At 43.4% G+C, this 19,459-nt stretch overlaps 1 protein-coding gene across 7 annotated transcripts in view; it reads left to right on the forward strand.

The window, feature by feature from the left end:
• The window catches only part of TRAF3IP3 (TRAF3 interacting protein 3), a 74,722-nt gene that overhangs the window by 13,858 nt on the left and 41,405 nt on the right, over positions 1-19,459 (forward strand). For all 7 annotated transcript variants that reach the window (XM_040424015.1, XM_040424014.1, XM_040424020.1 and 4 more), the window contains one exon: positions 8,227-8,350. In XM_040424015.1, coding sequence (XP_040279949.1) covers positions 8,227-8,350 — 124 coding nt within the window. The remainder of the gene's footprint in view (positions 1-8,226; positions 8,351-19,459) is intronic.

Below are 19,459 nucleotides of genomic sequence, written 5' to 3' on the forward strand. Positions count from 1 at the left end.
TGCAAATAGCACACTTGAAATGAACTCTGGACCTTTTATCTGCTCATTGTAATTGGGATAATGAGGGAATAACACACACCTGGCCATGGAACAGCTGAGAAGCCAATTGTCCCATTACTTTTGGGACCTTAACAAGTGGGAGGCACATATGCAAACTGTTGTAATTCCTGCACCGTTCACCTGATGTGTATGTGAATACCCTCAAATTAAAGCTGACAGTCTGCAGTTAAAGCACATCTTGTTCGTTTCATTTCAAATCCATTGTGGTGGTGTATAGAGCCAAATATGTTAGAATTGTGTCGATGTCCCAATATTTATGGACCTGACTGTAGAATGTGTCGGCAGATAAGAACCATTTAGCCCATCTAGTCTGCCCAATATACTGAATACTATGAATAGCCGCTGGCCCTATCTTATATGAAGGATGGCCTTATGCCTATCCCATGCATGCTTAAACTCCTTCACTGTATTTGCAGCTACCACGTCTGCAGGAAGGCTATTCCATGCATCCACTACTCTCTCAGTAAAGTAATACTTCCTGATATTACTTTTAAACCTTTGCTCCTCTAATTTAAAACTATGTCCTCTTGTAGCAGTTTTTCTTCTTTTAAATATTCTCTCTTCTTTTACCTTGTTGATTCCCTTTATGTATTTAAAGGTTTCTATCATGTTAAGGTCCTTTAATCTTTCCTGGTTTAGTTTTATCCTGCAATCCATGTACCAGTTTAGTAGCTCTTCTCTGAACTTTCTCCAAAGTATCAATATCCTTCTGGAGATATGGTCTCCAGTACTGAGCACAATACTTCAAATGAGGTCTCACTAGTGCTCTGTAGAGCTGCATGAGCACCTCCCTCTTTCTACTGGTAATTCTTCTCCCTATACACCCAAGCATTCTGCTAGCATTTCCTGCTGCTCTATGACATTGTCTGCCTACCTTTAACCCCTTAAGGACCTAGGACGTACCGGTACGCCCTATTTCCCGAGTCCTTAAGGACCCAGGACGTACCGGTACGTCCTGACTTAAAATCTGTATTCCGGCGCCCCAGGGGTTAATTGGAACGGGATTTCGGCTGAAATCATTCAGCCGGCATCCCGTAACAATGCAGGGGGGGGTCATTTGACCCCCCGTATCGGCGATCGCAGCAAACCGCAGGTCAATTCAGACCTGCGGTTTGCTGCGCTTTTTGCAGTTTCTGATCGCCGCGGTCCCTGACCGCGGGGATCAGAAACTTTAGAGTGGCTAAAATCATTATTTTTCACCCCCCCCTGCACCCCTGCACGATTTTATGCCGGAGGGTGGTGCGGGGGGGGTGTCGCAGGCGGTGGGGGCGTTGCGGGAGGCGGGCGGTGCGGCAGGCGGGATCGCGATCCCCCGCCCGCCTCCCCATGAACGATCGTTGGCTTCTAGTGGGTATACCAGGGTGCCAGCACATTGCTGGCACCCTGGTATAAACGGCTGACATCTGTGAAGATGTCAGCCGTTTAACCCTTTCCATACCGCGGTCCGTACGGACCACTGTATGGAAAAAGTTAACTGTCATCGGTCAGGGAGCTCCCTCCCTCTCCATCGGGGGGCTGCTGTGGCTTTGCAGCCCCCCGATGGAGAGGGAGAGAGCCCCCAGAGAGCCCCCCTCAGCCCCGTGCTTACCCTTCCCCGTCTGCGAAGTTCTGAGCAGACGGGGAGGGTTCCCATGGCAACAGGACGCCTGCTCAGGCGTCCTGCTGTCCATGGTGCTGAACAGATCTATGCTGAAAGCATAGATCTGTTCAGTGTAAGTAAAATACAGTACAGAACAATATATATTGTTCTGTACTGTATTATACAGACACCAGACCCACTGGATCTTCAAGAACCAAGTGGGTCTGGGTCACAAAAATGTAAAAAAAAGTGAAAAAAGTTAAGATAAAAAAAAAAACATTTATCACTGAATAAAAATTTAAAAAATAAAATAAACTACACATATTAGGTATCGCCGCGTCCGTAACGACCTGATCTATAAAATGGTCATGTTACTTTCCCCGCACGGTGAACGCCATAAAAATAAAAAAATAAAAACTATGAGAAAATGGAAATTTTGCCCACCTTACTTCCCAAAAAAGGTAATAAAAGTGATCAAAAAAGTCGCATGTACGCCAAAATAGTACCAATCATCCCGCAAAAAATGAGACCCTACTCAAGATAATCGCCCAAAAGCTGAAAAAACTATGGCTCTTAGACTATGGAGACACTAAAACATGATTTTTTTTTTTTCAAAAATGAACTCATTCTGTAAAACTTACATAAATAAAAAAAAAGTATACATATTAGGTATCGCCGCGTCCGTATCGACCGGCTCTATAAAAATATCACATGACCTAACCCCTCAGATGACCACCGTAAAAAAATAAAAATAAAAACAGTGTAAAAAAAGCCATTTTTTGCCATCTTACGTCACAAAAAGTGTAATAGCAAGCGATCAAAAAGTCATATGCACCCCAAAATAGTGCCAATCAAACCGTCATCTCATCCCGCAAAAAATGAGACCCTACTCAAGATAATCGCCCAAAAACTGAAAAAACTATGGCTCTTAGAATATGGAGACACTAAAACATTTTTTTGGTTTTAAAAATGAAGTTATTGTATAAAACTTACATAAATAAAAAAAAATGTATACATATTAGGTATCGCCGCGTCCGCGACAACCTGCTCTATAAAAATACCACATGATCTAACCTGTCAGATGAATGTTGTAAATAACAAAAAAAAAAAACGTTCCAAAAAAAGCTATTTCTTGTTACCTTGCTGCACAAAAAGTGTAATATAGAGCAACCAAAAATCATATGTACCCTAAACTAGTACCAACAAAACTGCCACCCTATCCCGTAGTTTCTAAAATGGAGTCACTTTTTTGGAGTTTTTACTCTAGGGGTGCATCAGGGGGGCTTCAAATGGGACATGGTGTCAAAAAAAACAGTCCAGCAAAACCTGCCTTCCAAAAACCGTATGGAATTCCTTTCCTTCTGCGCCCTGCCGTGTGCCCGTACAGCCGTTTACGACCACATATGGGGTGTTTCTGTAAACTACAGAATAAGGGCCATAAATATTGAGTTTTGTTTGGCTGTTAACCCTTGCTTTGTAACTGGAAAAAAAATATTAAAATGGAAAATCTGCCAAAAATGTGAAATTTTGAAATTGTGTCTCTATTTTCCATTAAATCTTGTGCAACACCTAAAGGGTTAACAAAGTTTGTAAAATCAGTTTTGAATAGCTTGAGGGGTGTAGTTTCTTAGATGGGGTCACTTTTATGGAATTTCTAATCTAGGGGTGCATCAGGGGGGCTTCAAATGGGACATGGTGTCAAAAAACCAGTCCAGCAAAATCTGGCTTCCAAAAACCAAACCGCGCACCTTTCACTCTACGCCCTACTGTGTGCCCGTACAGTAGTTTACGGCCACATATGGGGTGTTTCTGTAAACGGCAGAGTCAGGGCAATAAAGATACAATCTTGTTTGGCTGTTAACCCTTGCTTTGTTAGTGGAAAAAATGGGTTAAAATTGAAAATTAGGCAAAAAAATGAAATTCTCAAATTTCATCCCCATTTGCCAATAACTCTTGTGCAACACCTAAAGGGTTAACGACGTATGTAAAATCAGTTTTGAATACCTTGAGGGGTGTAGTTTCTTAGATGGGGTCACTTTTAGGGAGTTTCTCCTCTTGGGGTGCATCAGGGGGCTTCAAATGGGACATGGTGTCAAAAAACCAGTCCATAAAAATCAGCCTTCCAAAAACCATATGGTGCACCTTTCACTCTACGCCCCGCTGTGTGGCCGTACAGTAGTTTACGGCCACATATTGGGTGTTTCTGTAAACGGCAGAGTCAGGGCAATAAAGATACAGTCTTGTTTGGCTGTTAACCCTTGGTTTGTTAGTGGAAAAAATGGGTTAAAATGAAAAATTTGACAAAAATATGAAATTCTCAAATTTCCTCCCCATTTGCCAATAACTCTTGTGCAACACCTAAAGGGTTAACAATGTATGCAAAATCAGTTTTGAATACCTTGAGGGGTGTAGTTTCTTAGATGGGGTCATTTTTGGGTGGTTTCTATTATGTAAGCCTCGCAAAGTGACTTCAGACCTGAACTGGTCGCTAAAAATTAAGTTTTTGTAAATTTCTGAAAAATTTCAAGATTTGCTTCTAAACTTCTAAGCCTTATAACATCCCCAAAAAATAAAATATCATTCCCAAAACAATTCAAACATGAAGTAGACATATGGGGAATGTAAAGTCATCACAATTTTTTGGGGTATTACTATGTATTACAGAAGTAGAGAAACTGAAACTTTGAAATTTGCTAATTTTTTTCAAATTTTTGGTAAATTAGGTATTTTTTTGTGCAAAATAATTTTTTTGACTTCATTTTACCAGTGTCATGAAGTACAATATGTGACGAAAAAACAATCTCAGAATGGCCTGGATAAGTCAAAGCGTTTTAAAGTTATGAGCACTTAAAGTGACACTGGTCAGATTTGCAAAAAATGGCCTGGTCCTTAAGGTGAAAATGAGCCCGGTCCTTAAGGGGTTAAGTCTTCTGAAATAATGACCCCTAAATCCCTTTCCTCAGATACTGAGGTTAGGACTGTATCACAGATTTTATATTCTGCTCTTGGGTTTTTACGCCCCAGGTGCATTATCTTGCACTTATCAACATTACATTTTAGTTGCCAGATTTTTGACCATTCCTCTAGTTTTCCTAAATCCTTTTCCATTTGGTGTATCCCTCCAGGAACATCAACCCTGTTACAAATCTTTGTGTCATCAGCAAAAAGACACACCTTACCATCGAGGCCTTCTGCAATTTCGCTGATAAAGATATTAAACAATATGGGTCCCAGAACAGATCCCTGAGGTACCCCACTGGTAACAAGACCATGGTCTGAATATACTCCATTGACTACAACCCTCTGTTGTCTGTCCCTCAGCCACTGCCTAATCCATTCAACTATTTGGGAGTCCAAGCTCAAAGACTGCAATTTATTGATAAGCCTTATATGTGGGACAGTATCAAAAGCCTTACTAAAGTCTAGATAAGCAATGTCTACTGCACCTCCGCCATCTATTATTTTAGTCACCCAATCAAAAAAATCAACAAGATTAGTTTGACATGATCTCCCTGAAGTAAACCCATGCTGTTTTTCATCTTTCAATCCATGGGATTTTAGATGTTCCACAATCTTCTCCTTAAGGCCTCATGCACACGACCGTTGTTGTGTTGTTTTCCGTTCCGCAACATGGGGTTCCGTTGTTCCGTGATCCGTTTCTGTTTTTGTTTCCGTGTGTCTTCCTTTATTTTTGGAGGACCACCAGACATACAGGGAGTGCAGAATTATTAGGCAAGTTGTATTTTTGAGGATTAATTTTATTATTGAACAACAACCATGTTCTCAATGAACCCAAAAAACTCATTAATATCAAAGCTGAATATTTTTGGAAGTAGTTTTTAGTTTGTTTTTTAGTTTTAGATATTTTAGGGGGATATCTGTGTGTGCAGGTGACTATTACTGTGCATAATTATTAGGCAACTTAACAAAAAACAAATATATACCCATTTCAATTATTTATTTTTACCAGTGAAACCAATATAACATCTCAACATTCACAAATATACATTTCTGACATTCAAAAACAAAACAAAAACTAATCAGTGACCAATATAGCCACCTTTCTTTGCAAGGACACTCAAAGGCCTGCCTGTAGAAAAGAAGATGGCTTCGGCAGCATTCCGCAATATCAAAAATACTTTAATCGTACCTCCAGACACAGATGGCAACGAACGTTTCGACTGTGTAACAGTCTTTGTCACAGTCGAAACACAGTCGAAACGTTCGTTGCCATCTGTGTCTGGAGGTACGATTAAAGTATTTTTGATATTGCGGAATGCTGCCGAAGCCATCTTCTTTTCTACACGTATACGATTTGGCCTGATGGATCAAGGGCCTACGGTTAGGCTGCTGCATTGACATAGACGCATTATCCTGAGACCGCACAGTGCTGCTTCTACACTACTATTTGTCACTCAAAGGCCTGCCATCCATGGATTCTGTCAGTGTTTTGATCTGTTCACCATCAACATTGCGTGCAGCAGCAACCACAGCCTCCCAGACACTGTTCAGAGAGGTGTACTGTTTTCCCTCCTTGTAAATCTCACATTTGATGATGGACCACAGGTTCTCAATGGGGTTCAGATCAGGTAAACAAGGAGGCCATGTCATTAGATTTTCTTCTTTTATACCCTTTCTTGCCAGCCACGCTGTGGAGTACTTGGACGCGTGTGATGGAGCATTGTCCTTCAAGAAAAACATGATTTTCATGCAGGATGCAGACTTCTTCCTGTACCACTGCTTGAAGAAGGTGTCTTCCAGAAACTGGCAGTAGGACTGGGAGTTGAGCTTGACTCCATCCTCAACCCGAAAAGGCCCCACAAGCTCATCTTTGATGATACCAGCCCAAACCAGTACTCCACCTCCACCTTGCTGGCGTCTGAGTCGGACTGGAGCTCTCTGCCCTTTACCAATCCAGCCACGGGCCCATCCATCTGGCCCATCAAGACTCACTCTCATTTCATCAGTCCATAAAACCTTTGAAAAATCAGTCTTGAGATATTTCTTGGCCCAGTCTTGACGTTTCAGCTTGTGTGTCTTGTTCAGTGGTGGTCGTCTTTCAGCCTTTCTTACCTTGGCCATGTCTCTGAGTATTGCACACCTTGTGCTTTTGGGCACTCCAGTGATGTTGCAGCTCTGAAATATGGCCAAACTGGTGGCAAGTGGCATCTTGGCAGCTGCACGCTTGACTTTTCTCAGTTCATGGGCAGTTATTTTGTGCCTTGGTTTTTCCACACGCTTCTTGCGACCCTGTTGACTATTTTGAATGAAACGCTTGATTGTTCGATGATCACGCTTCAGAAGCTTTGCAATTTTAAGAGTGCTGCATCCCTCTGCAAGATATCTCACTATTTTTGACTTTTCTGAGCCTGTCAAGTCCTTCTTTTGACCCATTTTGCCAAAGGAAAGGAAGTTGCCTAATAATTATGCACACCTAATATAGGGTGTTGATGTCATTAGACCACACCCCTTCTCATTACAGAGATGCACATCACCTAATATGCTTAATTGGTAGTAGGCTTTCGAGCCTATACAGCTTGGAGTAAGACAACATGCATAAAGAGGATGATGTGGTCAAAATACTCATTTGCCTAATAATTCTGCACGCAGTGTAAAGGAATGTAAAAAAAAGTCTAAGACAGGTTTGCCATGCAAATGATAGGAAAAAAACGGACGCGGACGCGGATGACAATCTTGTGTGCCTCCGCGTTTTTTAGCGGTCTCATTGACTTGAATGGGTCCGCAAACCGTTCTCTGCGAAAATAATAGGACAGGTTATATTTTTTTGACGGACTGGAACCACGGATCACGGACGCGGATGGCAAATGGTGCATTAGCCGAGTTTTCAACGGACCCATTGAAAATCAATAGGTCCGCAAAAAATCACGAAAAACGGCGCAAAGGACACGGAATAAAACAACGGTCATGTGCATGAGGCCTAAGTATGGTTTCCATCAATTTCACCACTATTGATGTCAGGCTTACTGGCCTATAGTTGCCCAATTCCTCCCTACTACCTTTCTTGTGAATGGGCACAACATTTGGTAATTTCCAATCTTCTGGGACGACTCCTGTTACCAGTGATTGGTTAAATAAATCTGTTAATGGTTTTGCTAGTTCACCGCTAAGCTCCTACGGAGCGATCTTACCTGATCCTTAGAATAAAGGGGCTGCAGTTCTGGTGTAATGCTATTTTCCTGTCCTGTTTTACCCTGCACACCAGCACCCTCCATTGTGCAGGAGACTACAGCCAAGTGAATAAGGCCACTGCAGTTCCATGCACAGTAGGCGGCAGGGAGAACATCTCTGCAGGAAAAGAGCGTATGGATCTTTACACCAATTCATTCTCAGGATCTGTGAGGGACCCACATTGAAAATGAAGTAATGCCATATCCTAGCAGTATGCCATCAGTTTATAAGATGGATACCCCTTTAAAAAAAGTAACACTACTAGAACTACATGATATTTTCCTGAACCTTAACGTTTCTGATTATCTGGTGCTGTCAGCCTATTCGTTTTATGTTATCTGTGTTGTATCTGAATAGTGATGCTCTTTTTACTTTTTCCTTTCTTTTCATCTATGCAGATATCCTGGCATCATAATCGCTCCAAGACATACCCTTTTGACTCTAGAATTGCAATATCAGAATTCTGTTTAGAACCTGTTCACAGTAAAACCAAAAAGAACGATGTAACAACGAGAGAAAGAGGTGAGAAAATGACCACTCTACATTATCCATTTGTTTTATAAAAATGTTGGGATTTTGGTAAAGAAGCAATACGTCTAGGAGAGAATACCTCTGTACTTACAGAGTGTGATAGAACAGTTCTTCTGGAGCTGTGAGGCACCCACCAATTGTTAGATCTCTAGTTTGCCAACTATTTCAACCCACTGTGGGCTATTCAGATAGTGCTTGCTACATCTGTATATACGGTAACTACATATTAAAGATATGGCCCAGAATGTGTTGAATAAAAATGATGGTTTTCTTGAATCCAAAATATAAAATCCAACATGGTGCTTTGCATAGTTTTCCTACTCGTTTCAGCTAGTTGCCCTATTCATAGTCCATTAACCCATGCAAACCCCCCTAAAACAAACACATTTTAGATTAAATAAAACAGTGATTTTTAGTCATCATTATCGGTGCCGGATTTTCAGCATTTTTGTTACTTGTATGAACAATGCTTCGGGTGATTACTCTGCACAGGGAAGATGATGGAATAAATTAATATTTTATGTGTAAGGCCGAATGCACGCGGCCGTGGAACACGGACGTGAACGGTCCATGGTATCCCGGCCTGGCATCCTGCTGACAGCAGGAGCGCACGGCATCATTGGATGCTTTGACGCCGCGCGCGTCATGCCGCCGCTGCACTACAGTAATAGACTGGTATGATCTATACGAGTGTATTACTGTAGTGCAGCGGCGGCATGAATCGCACGGCGTCAAAGCAACCAATAACGCCGTGCGCTCCTGCTGTCAGTAGGATGCCAGGCCGAGATACCACGGACCGTCCGTGTTCCACTGCCGTGTGCATTCGGCCTAATTTTATACTTAATTTTTCTCCATTTCTCAATAACCATGATTTTTGTATTCCAACCACGCAAAAGTCTGTCTAGGTCTTCATGATCCAACGTTTTCCTCCACTACTTTCAGATATACATTTTTGCAGCGCTTTTACTTTTATTAGCTGATATAACTTTGAACTTAAACGGTTATTCAAATCTCCTTTTTGCAATTAGGTAATTTTGTTAGGATTAAATACTGGTTTGACCAGTCAAGGAGAATATAGAAATTGTTTGATTAGCGCATAGTACAAACGTGAAAATTAACAGCAACTTCCTCCTTGGGTAACATCAGTCTCTCAGTGGACACCCTTAACTACCTTTTTTGCCCCATAGAAAATTCCTTATAAGCATTATTCATGGTGTTTATATCTGTCTATCTCAAAAGTGCAGGAATAGTTTGAAGTGGATATGCCGGTAATATGTTTGAAAAGCACATTTATGTTTTTATTAAATGACATGTCAGTTATGGATAACATCAAATCCCCCCTTGTCTTTAGACCATCTGCAACCTTTTTTAATAAGTGAGTTTAGTTTAGATTATTAATAATAGATTACATTTATAACATCCAACTGTTTCTAATATTTTTAACTTGCTTTATTGACCTCAGAGAATTACATATTTAATTGTAGGTACAACAATTTAAAGATGGCATGGTCTTATTAGTGGTAAGGCACAAAAAGTTACAGATCCAGGCAGATAGAAGATACAGTACTGATGAAGATCCATAGCGGGTCTAACATATTCTAGGAGTTATAGTCCAAAAAAGAGATCACGTCTCACTTTGCAAACAAGCAACTGAGCCAAAGAATTTCTTAGCAGAGTATATAGTGAGAGGTGACATGCATCAAGGGAATAGAAATATCTTAGTGTGATGAGGCCATTGGGCATTTCCAATAAACCTAATAAACAAATCTCTGACAATTGGGTTAATACTTCCTCCCTAAATGATCGGATATATGGACAATTCCAGATCAGGGAGATGAAACTCCTATCAATGGATACACAATGATGATCTACTGAAATGGGTGTAGAGCACATGGCACAGCTGAAAGAAATCTGTAGAAGCTTGTGTTTGGCACATCAAAGATCCATTTACATACACATCTTTCAAAGAAATCCATCCCTGGGCCCACCAGTGTCCCAACACTTCCAAATCCTTCAAATATGGGTACATTGGGTTATCTTGCATTAGAAAGGTAAATCAATACACATGTTCCTCACCACCCTCCAACCCTGAGTAGCCAACCTGTGTAAGGGGAAAAGTTTCCTTGCGAATAAGGACATTCGCTCTAGGACTAACCGTAGGGTGCTTAGGCTCAAGTGCTGGCCCAGTAGATATTCTGAGTTAGGTACATGTATGGGTACAGTCCAAGAGGAAAGATATCTAATCTGGCCCACCAGAAAATACAGATAAAATCCAGTAAAGCCTCTCCACTCAGCAGTTTAGGACACTAAAGGACAGGAAGCGGCAGTTTATGTCAAGAGGAACCCCGAACAAATGTTGCCATGTGAGAATGCAGTTTATGAAAGAATCTCTTAGGAACAGGGCCAACAGCATGCTCCAATAAATAAAGATCATTGAGGCAGTAGGATAATTTTAATTAATTTGATATGCTCTGCTACTAACAGTAAGAGAGTTTTCCAAGAAAACATATAAACTTTTCTGAAAAGTGGCCTTCCAGAGACAGTGCAGTATCTCTGGTAAGAATGCTTAGATATTTGAAATGATCCATCACTGGCAGATTGTAGTAGACCTCTAGCTAATAAACCTACTACAGTGGCATCAAGACAGGCTTGAACCAAGTAATTTTCAACCCAAAAAGGAGCCAAAATGATCTATCAGCTCAATTGCACGGAGTATGGTAACTTCAACCTCTGACATAAATAAATTAATTTGTTTTTTTGACAGTTTTTCTTACTGATGACCTATCCTATGGATAGGTCATCAGTATCTGATTGGTGGGGTCCAACGCCCAGGACCCCCGCCAATCAGCTGTTTGAGAAGGCAGCGGAGAATGCAGTAGCGCCGTGGCCTTCTCCTGCTTTTCCTAGGTCATGTGGCATCATGTTCATCAGGCACATGGACTAGGCACAGCTCAGCCCCATTGAAGTTAAAGGGGTAGTCCCATCTCAGACAATGGGGGCATATTGCTAGGATATGCCACCATTGTTTCATAGGTGCGGGTCCCACCTCTGGGACCCGCACCTACAACGAGAACGGAGCGGGAGAGCTGTGGCTGGAGGACCCCAGATTTCCTGGGTCAGTCCACCACCAAGCGTTGCTCCCATAGAAGTGAATGTTAGCGCACCACCCATGCGCGGCCCCTGCTCCCATTCATTTCTATAGGGTAGACGGAAATAGCCGAGCCAGCTTTTGGCTATTTTCGGCGGCCCCATAGAAATGAATGGAGGGCGTCTGCCCATGCACAGTGCGCCCTCCATTCATTTCTCTGCTCTATTCTCATTGTAGGTGCGGGTCCCAGAGGTGGGACCCACACCTATCAGACAATAGGGCATACCCTAGCGATATGCCCCTATTGTCTGAGATGGCAAAACCCCTTTAATGGGGCTGAGCTGCAATACCAAGCACAGCCATTGTAAAGTGTATGGCGCTGTGCTTGGTGAGCAGAGAGGTCATCAATAAAAGACTCTCAAAAAATCTCTTTTAGATCGTTGGCACATAGGCCAACTCTATCCTTCCTATCCCCTGTACCAATTTTTTTTATACGGTACATCTTGCCCTGATCAAATTTTGGAGAGACCAAACCACTAACTAAGATACCTGCCTTAGGACAGGTGTACATCCATATAGAGGTGGGACCAAAGCTGAAGCACCTTCTATAGTTATCCCCACTCAATGGGCTCAAAGGCCTTGGCTGCAACTAGCAAGGCCAAAGCCCACTCCATTTTTCTGCAAACCCTAATTTGGGAAACTGCCTGTTCCTACTGAATATTTTTAGAGGTCATTCTACAGGGGATTACCCTGTTTAATTGGTTTACCAGACTTTTTGTGAGCACGTTATAATCAATATTTTAAAGAGATATATACTTATTAGAATCATATTCTTAGGGGATTTTGTCCAGATTCAAAAGAACAATAATGGTGATCTTATACAAAGACTTGGGTAATCAGCGAGTTTACATATGAAGCAGCTGGCATTTTCAAGCTCATTTTGGTAAATGGATTTTGTTGAAAATTCACATGCCATTCATGCACACATGACTGCTGAGGCCAGTGATGAACAGTGGATTTGACGTAATCACTTCTGGTCTGACAGGGACCGGAAGGTCTGGGCATCAGACAGCAAAGCTGAGATGGAGAGACCTTTAGCAAAAGGGGTTGTTTTAAAATGAAATTTTTTTTATATACTCACCCCTTACTTTGGCACTGTTCTGTGCGATGCACCTCTGTGGTGACCAATGCAGCCAATCGCTGTCCTCAGCGGACTACAGCTGAGGACAGTGATTAGCTGCAACAGTGACGTGACGAATCCAGGAACTTCACTGTACACGTCACATTAGTCGGTGATGTGCACAGTGACATGCCTGTTTTTCGTCACCTCACCATTGCAGTCAATCACTGTCCTTAGTCATGTGCTGTAGGCAGGTAAGAAGCAAACAGCAGAAGGTGTACCAGGCGAGCTCTGCAGAGAACAGCGCTGGAGTAAGGGGTCAGTATATGATGTACATGTAGGGGTTGTCCACCAATATGCCTTTTTTGGCAGTCACTAATGGGCCTTAGGCTACGCCACAGACTTTTTACAGCAGTACAGTCTAAGCACTGCACGGGTCTCTAGTGAAGTGAAGAGCAGGAGCTTGGCTTTCACCTGACCGCTGGGCTCCTGCTCTAATGTCCAGGATTGGCAGGTGCTGGAAGTGCAGATCTGGGTCATTTAACCCCTTAGAAGCCTCAGTCAATAGCGATCGCGGCATCTAAGTAGTTTAGAAGAAGGGGCTCCCTGAGTCAGGCACAGTACTGACAGTGTATTATGGAAGCGGTCAGAGGATCGCCTGTCAAAGTCAGTAAATGGTTACATTAAAAAATCTCCAAGTTAAGAAAATATACCTTTTTCCATTGAAAAAATGCTTTTCAATAGATAAAGCTGAAAAAATTTAATCCCCTCCACATATTTGCTATTGCCATATCTGCAACAATCTGCGCAACACAGTTTACACAATTTACCGGTATCCTGCGTTATGAATGCTGTAAAAAAAAAATACACAGTTGATGTTTATTGCTTATTTGCCACCCCAAAAAAAATCCCCACTGTCCCCTCTGTAAAGGGCCAACACCTTCAGATTTATACTTTTTATCATTTATTTAATTCAAGAACTTTTTAGGGTTAGTTTTACTCTCTTTGGCAATGAATCTGTCTGTCTCCAGGTTGGCTGCTTTTATTTGTCTTTAACATATTCTATTTTTTCCTTATAGTTTTTCAATGCTTCCTTGCTACCCTCCTGAAAAAGAAATGCTTTATTTTTGTTATGTATTGCTTTCTTTACATTTCTATTTATCCACATTGTTTTTTTTCTTGTTCCTTACCCTTTTATTCCTATAAGGTATGTACATCTCACAAATAGAGTTTAGGATGGTCACTATTTCCCAGGTGTCCCCCAACCTGAACATCTATTGTTCTGTCAGGTCTATTGGTTAATACTAAGTCCAGTATGGCCGTCCCTCTAGTCGGGTCCTGAACCAGTTGGGAAGGTAATTGTCTTTGGTTATTGCCAAGAACCTGTTTCCTTTATGAGATGTACAGGTTTCAGTTTCCCAGTCTATATCTGGGTAGTTGAAGTCCCCCATAATAACAACCTCATTATGATCTTCCGCCTCGTCTATCTAGTTTAGTAGTAGATTTTCTGTGGACTCTGGTATATTAGGTGGTTTATAATAAACTCCTATTAGTATTTTTATTATTGTTTTTGCCTCCATGTATTTCTACCCACAGTGACTCCACATATTCATGTCCTTCACTTATATCTTCGCGGAATGTGGGCTTTAGACAGGACTTTACATAAAGACAGACCCCTCCCCCTCTCCGGTTTTGGCGATCCCTTGTAAACAGACTATAACTGTCACGGATGTAGTAGGGGAGAACACCAAAAGACAACAACAAAGAAGGGAAAAGACACTAGACCTCACCGCTAGGGAAGGAAAAGGGTCACCACCTATAAAACCCTGCTCCTGGCCCTAACTCCTATCCGTATGGGCACCTCCCGATGGTAGAGATGCCCATACACAGGAACCTAGAAAACCCTGGTGGCCCTCGGATGCCCTAATGGTAATGACAGGGCAGAGACAACCCGCTCCTTCCCTGGTTAAGGAACCAGCATCTCACTGAGGCCTAGCAAACAACAAAGCAAGACCACACTCCAGCTCTTCCACAAACCAAATGAAGCTATCCAGAGCAAGGAGTGATGGGTAAAGTCAGACTAAATAGGGGGAGGTAGGGGCGGAGCCTAGCGGCGCATGGAGTAGGACGCACGCCGCACTAGCTCCGGCAAGAATCCTGACTTAAATACCTACAACGGTGGCGATATTACTTACAAACAGCCGTAGGAGCGGGGGACATAGCCAGCAAGCGGTCCGGTGCTGAGGAAAATCATTATGCCTGCAAAGAGAGGCAAAACGCCGAGCCGGCAGCACAAAGAGGCAAGATCCCAAGATGGCGCTGAGGAGGAAGAGTGGCCTGAACTGAGGGCGGCGGTGAGTCAGGGAGCGGCAGCGCGGCTAGAGCGCTTCGCTCACAAGTCACACCAGTTTCCCAGTCATGTATTGGGAGAAGGAGAGGGCACCCTGGCACAAGTGGAGGAAGGCTTAGGGGAGCAAGATGGCCCCTGTAATGACGACCAGCAATCCCCAGTTCAGCATGAGGGGGGGGCGAGTGCTAGCCTGTGCAGCACTGGGAAGTGCCTGCCAGTGATCAATGCCCCTGAGCCCACCTTGAAAGATGTGATGGCAGCTATTGCTAGCTGCAACGCCACCCTCCAGAACATGAATATTAATATTGGAAGTCTAAAAGCGGACATGTCCATTATCCGTCATGACCTGCATAAAGTGGCTGAACGCACCTCAGAAGTAGAGAGGAGGGTCTCGGATTTGGAAGATGGGGCTGTTACCCTACAGAGAGAGAGCCGGGCTGCGTCAAAGGATATAGCGGCGCTCTATGCTAAAACCGACGACCTCGAAAACCGCTCTCGCCGCAATAATATAAGGCTGGTGGGCATCCCTGAGAAATCTGAGGGCCCAGAGGCTACTGATTTTATTGAAAAATGGCTTGCGGAAAAATTCCGTGATAGAGGACTCTCTGCACTTTATGCTGTGGAACGAGCACATAGGGTTCCCACCAGGCCTTTGCCGCCAGGACGTCCGCCACGTCCAATACTGGCTAAAATCCTGCACTATCGAGACAGAGACACTATACTGAGGGCTGCAAGATCTCATCCTGATTTAAAAATCAATGGGGTTCAGGTGTCTCTGTTCCCTGACTATTCGTCAGATGTACAGAAAAAAAGAGCTCGCTTTGTGGAGATTAAACGGAGGCTGAGAGATTTGCAAGTACAGTACTTCATGATGTTCCCGGCCAGGCTCAGGGTGGTGGCGTTTGGATCCGCTGTGTTCTTTGAGGACTCGGACGCTGCGGTCAAGTGGCTGGATCAAAATGAGCGTCGCCTTAGGATTCCATCAACAGACACCTGAGACTGTTGGACATTCCTGCTCCTGATTGAAGTTCTGATGTCCACTGGACCGTCCACCCACCGATGTGGACATTTTCTTTTTTCTTTAGCCGGTTGCTGAAGAAATTTTGTGGGTAGAGCATACGCCCGAGGTTGCTCCCCACCTTCCTAATGTGCCTGCGTACGGTATCGTGCTGGATGCTGTGCTGCTTCAGGCGCTGTTGGGCCTGGTTCACAATGTTGGCCCCAAGTTCATTACTGAATCTAATTATGCTGCATATGTTCACTGCCTGGGGAGGGATAGTTGGGTGGGGGGAGGGAGGGGGGATGGGATTAGCGGGGGTTATTATCGTCAAAGGTGCTAATGATGGCAATTCTAAAATGCTGAAACGTACAGTCCTGGTATATTTTGTCCGGGGGGGAAAAAGAGAAGAGATGGGAATCTGTAATCTGGTATTTAACATTGTTTTTCCCTGCGGCTGCTGGGAGGTGGAAAGTTGTAGATCTCAAATGTACTTTTATATATGTATGCATTCTTATGGGACCTGCTACGAGAATACTTAGCTGGAATGTGAGGGGAATGGCGGATGCTACAAAGAGACACGGTCTGTTCCGTTACCTATCTAGATATCAGCCGGCAATAATATGCTTGCAAGAAACGCATATGACCAAACAATCTATACATGTCATGCAAAAGCCGTGGTTGGGTTATTCGGTGCATTCCGTCTTCTCCTCGCATTCCAGGGGGGTTAGTATCCTAGTTCATAAGAATATCATATTTGAATGCCTGAGGGTATGTGTGGATGAAGAGGGAAGGTTTATAGGAATGCATTGTGTGGTCCAAGGGATGAGAATGGTGTTAGCGACAATCTATATACCCCCACCATTTTCCTCGGTACCTTTAAGGAAGCTTATAGAATTCATGGCAGAATTTTCTGAACTTCCAATGTTAATAGTGGGAGATTTTAATAATGTACTTGACAGTTCGCTTGATAGATGCCAGATCACACCTAGTGGTAGTAATACGGGTGAAACCTCGTTTGCAAGAATACTGAGGGAAGTAGGTCTGATGGATGTATGGAGAGAGACCCACCCCCTGGACAGGAAGTACTCGTGTTGCTCCTCGACATATGGCTCCCTGTCGCGTATAGATCTGGGTCTGGTAAATGCTCATATGTTCCCGTTTGTACAGACCTCAGAGTATCTTTCTAGGACCCTATCTGACCATTCCTTATTTAGCATCACCCTTGATATATCTGTGACAGCCAGGCCGGGGGTTAGATACTGGCGACTAAATGCCTTTTGGTTAAAACTGATGGGTGATCCGTCCGATATGCTTCAATCCCTTAGGGAATATTTTTGTATAAATGAAGGGACTGCGTCTCCGTTAGTCGTCTGGGAAGCGATGAAGGCCTTCCTCAGAGGATCCTTTATTAAAACAGTCAGTCGGATTAAATCTAAATCTAGAGAGCTTGATCGGCAGAAACATGATAATATGAAGATAGCGGAGGAAGCTTTTGTGTTAAATCCTTCTATCATGACAAGTAATACCTTAAAGACTAGGCAGGAGGAGTTGAGGTGTCACCTTTTGGAGGTAGCAGAGAGGAAACGACTGTTTTACAGGCAGCAATTTTTTAATGAAGGTGAGAGTGTAGGCCATATGCTCTCTGTTATCGCAAAAGCGCAGCAAGGATCACAATGTATATCTGGCCTGTTAGATGCTGGCGGCGTCCTCAGGCGTGATACAGATAACATTCTGAATATACGAAATCATTTTTATTCCTCTCTGTATGCTTCCAGGGTGACATGCTCGGATGAAGAGATTGACACCTTTTTGGCCACATTAGATCTTCCTAAGCTTTCCAGGGAAGACAGTATGCGGTTAGAGGAGCCGATTGAGCTAGAAGAATTGATGGCGGCATTGGCTGCTATGGCTAATGACAAGGCTCCGGGTTTGGATGGGCTTCCGGCGGAAGTATATAAGTCCTTTGCGGAAGTGTTGCTCCCGGAACTTTTGAAGGTATTCAATTGTTCCAAGGAGAGGGGGGAGCGTCTATGCAGGAGGCGGTAATAGTAGTCATTCCTAAGCCGGACAAGGATCACTCTCTCCCTGACTCATATAGACTGATATCGTTGCTCTCCACTGATGTTAAGTTGCTTGCAAAGGTCTTGGCCATGCGTCTGTCTAAGGTGATTTTGTCTATCATACACTCTGACCAGACTGGCTTCATGCCTCAGAAATCAACGTCAATTAATATTAGAAGAGTGTTTGCCAGTATTCAACTTCCAGCTGATAATGTTGGAGATAGAGCTATCCTTTCTTTGGATGCGGCCAAGGCCTTTGACAGCATTGAGTGGCGATTCCTGTGGAGAGTTATGGCGTATATGGGATTTGGAGATGAGTATATATCCTGGGTCCGGGTGCTATACTCTAAACCCGAAGCATGTATCAGGGCGAATGGAGGGGTGTCCCCCAAGTTCTGTCTGGGCCGGGGTACTAGACAGGGGTGCCCGTTGTCGCCTCTGCTATTTGCAGTTGCGATTGAGCCATTAGCCGCAGCAATTCGTAAATCAATGGACATCCGGGGGTTCCAATATGGGACAGTTAATAATAAAGTGGCGATGTATGCAGATGACACCTTGCTTTTTCTGGGAGATACTGGTCCATCGTTGGAAGCGGCTATGAAAATCATTGACTGCTTCGGGGATCTGTCGGGTCTGACTATTAACTGGAGTAAGTCGGCGATTATGCTGCTTGACGGGCAAGTGCAATCACAGACAGTGCGAGACAGAAATATTCCATGTGTAGCGACCTTTAAGTATTTGGGTATCCATATATCTCCGAGAATCCGAGACTTTGGGCGCCTTAACTTTGACCCGTTGGTTATCAAATTTCGTAATAAGACTAAGGGCTCATTCAGACGGCCGTATGCTGTCCGCAAAAATACTGAATGCTATCCGTTTTTTTGCGGATCCGCAAAAAAACGGATCTGCAAAAAAACGGATAGCATTCAGTATTTTTGCGGACCCATAGACTTCAATGGGGCCATGTCCTGATTTTCACGGACAAGTATAGGACATGTTTCATTTTTTTTGCGGATCCGCAAAAAAACGGATAGCATTCAGTATTTTTGCGGACAGCATACGGCCGTCTGAATGAGCCCTAAGGCATGGTGTAAACTATATCTGTCGGTGGCGGGAAGAGCTAATCTCATTAAAATGGTGTTGATGCCCCAGCTACTCTATGTTCTACATAACTCCCCGGTCTGGCTGTCAAAATCCAAATTTGTTCCTATCAATGCTACTTTCAGGGAGCTCATATGGCGGAAGGGGCAACCGAGAATTAAGCTTGAAACGTTGCAATATCCTAAAACAGAAGGGGGCCTTGCAGTGCCAAACCCCTGGGTGTACTTCCTTGGCTGCACAATGCCAACATTTTAAGGGGTGGATGGAACTGGAGTCGAGTGAGATGTCGTGTCAGTTGTTTAAACATTGCTTGTCCTCTAATGACCTAATGCTGATCCTTGAGATTAGGGGGGCTGGAAAGAGTGGTCCGATGGGCGATTT

The sequence above is a fragment of the Bufo bufo genome, chromosome 3 (genome assembly GCF_905171765.1).
Source record: "Bufo bufo chromosome 3, aBufBuf1.1, whole genome shotgun sequence".
Taxonomy (NCBI): domain Eukaryota; kingdom Metazoa; phylum Chordata; class Amphibia; order Anura; family Bufonidae; genus Bufo; species Bufo bufo.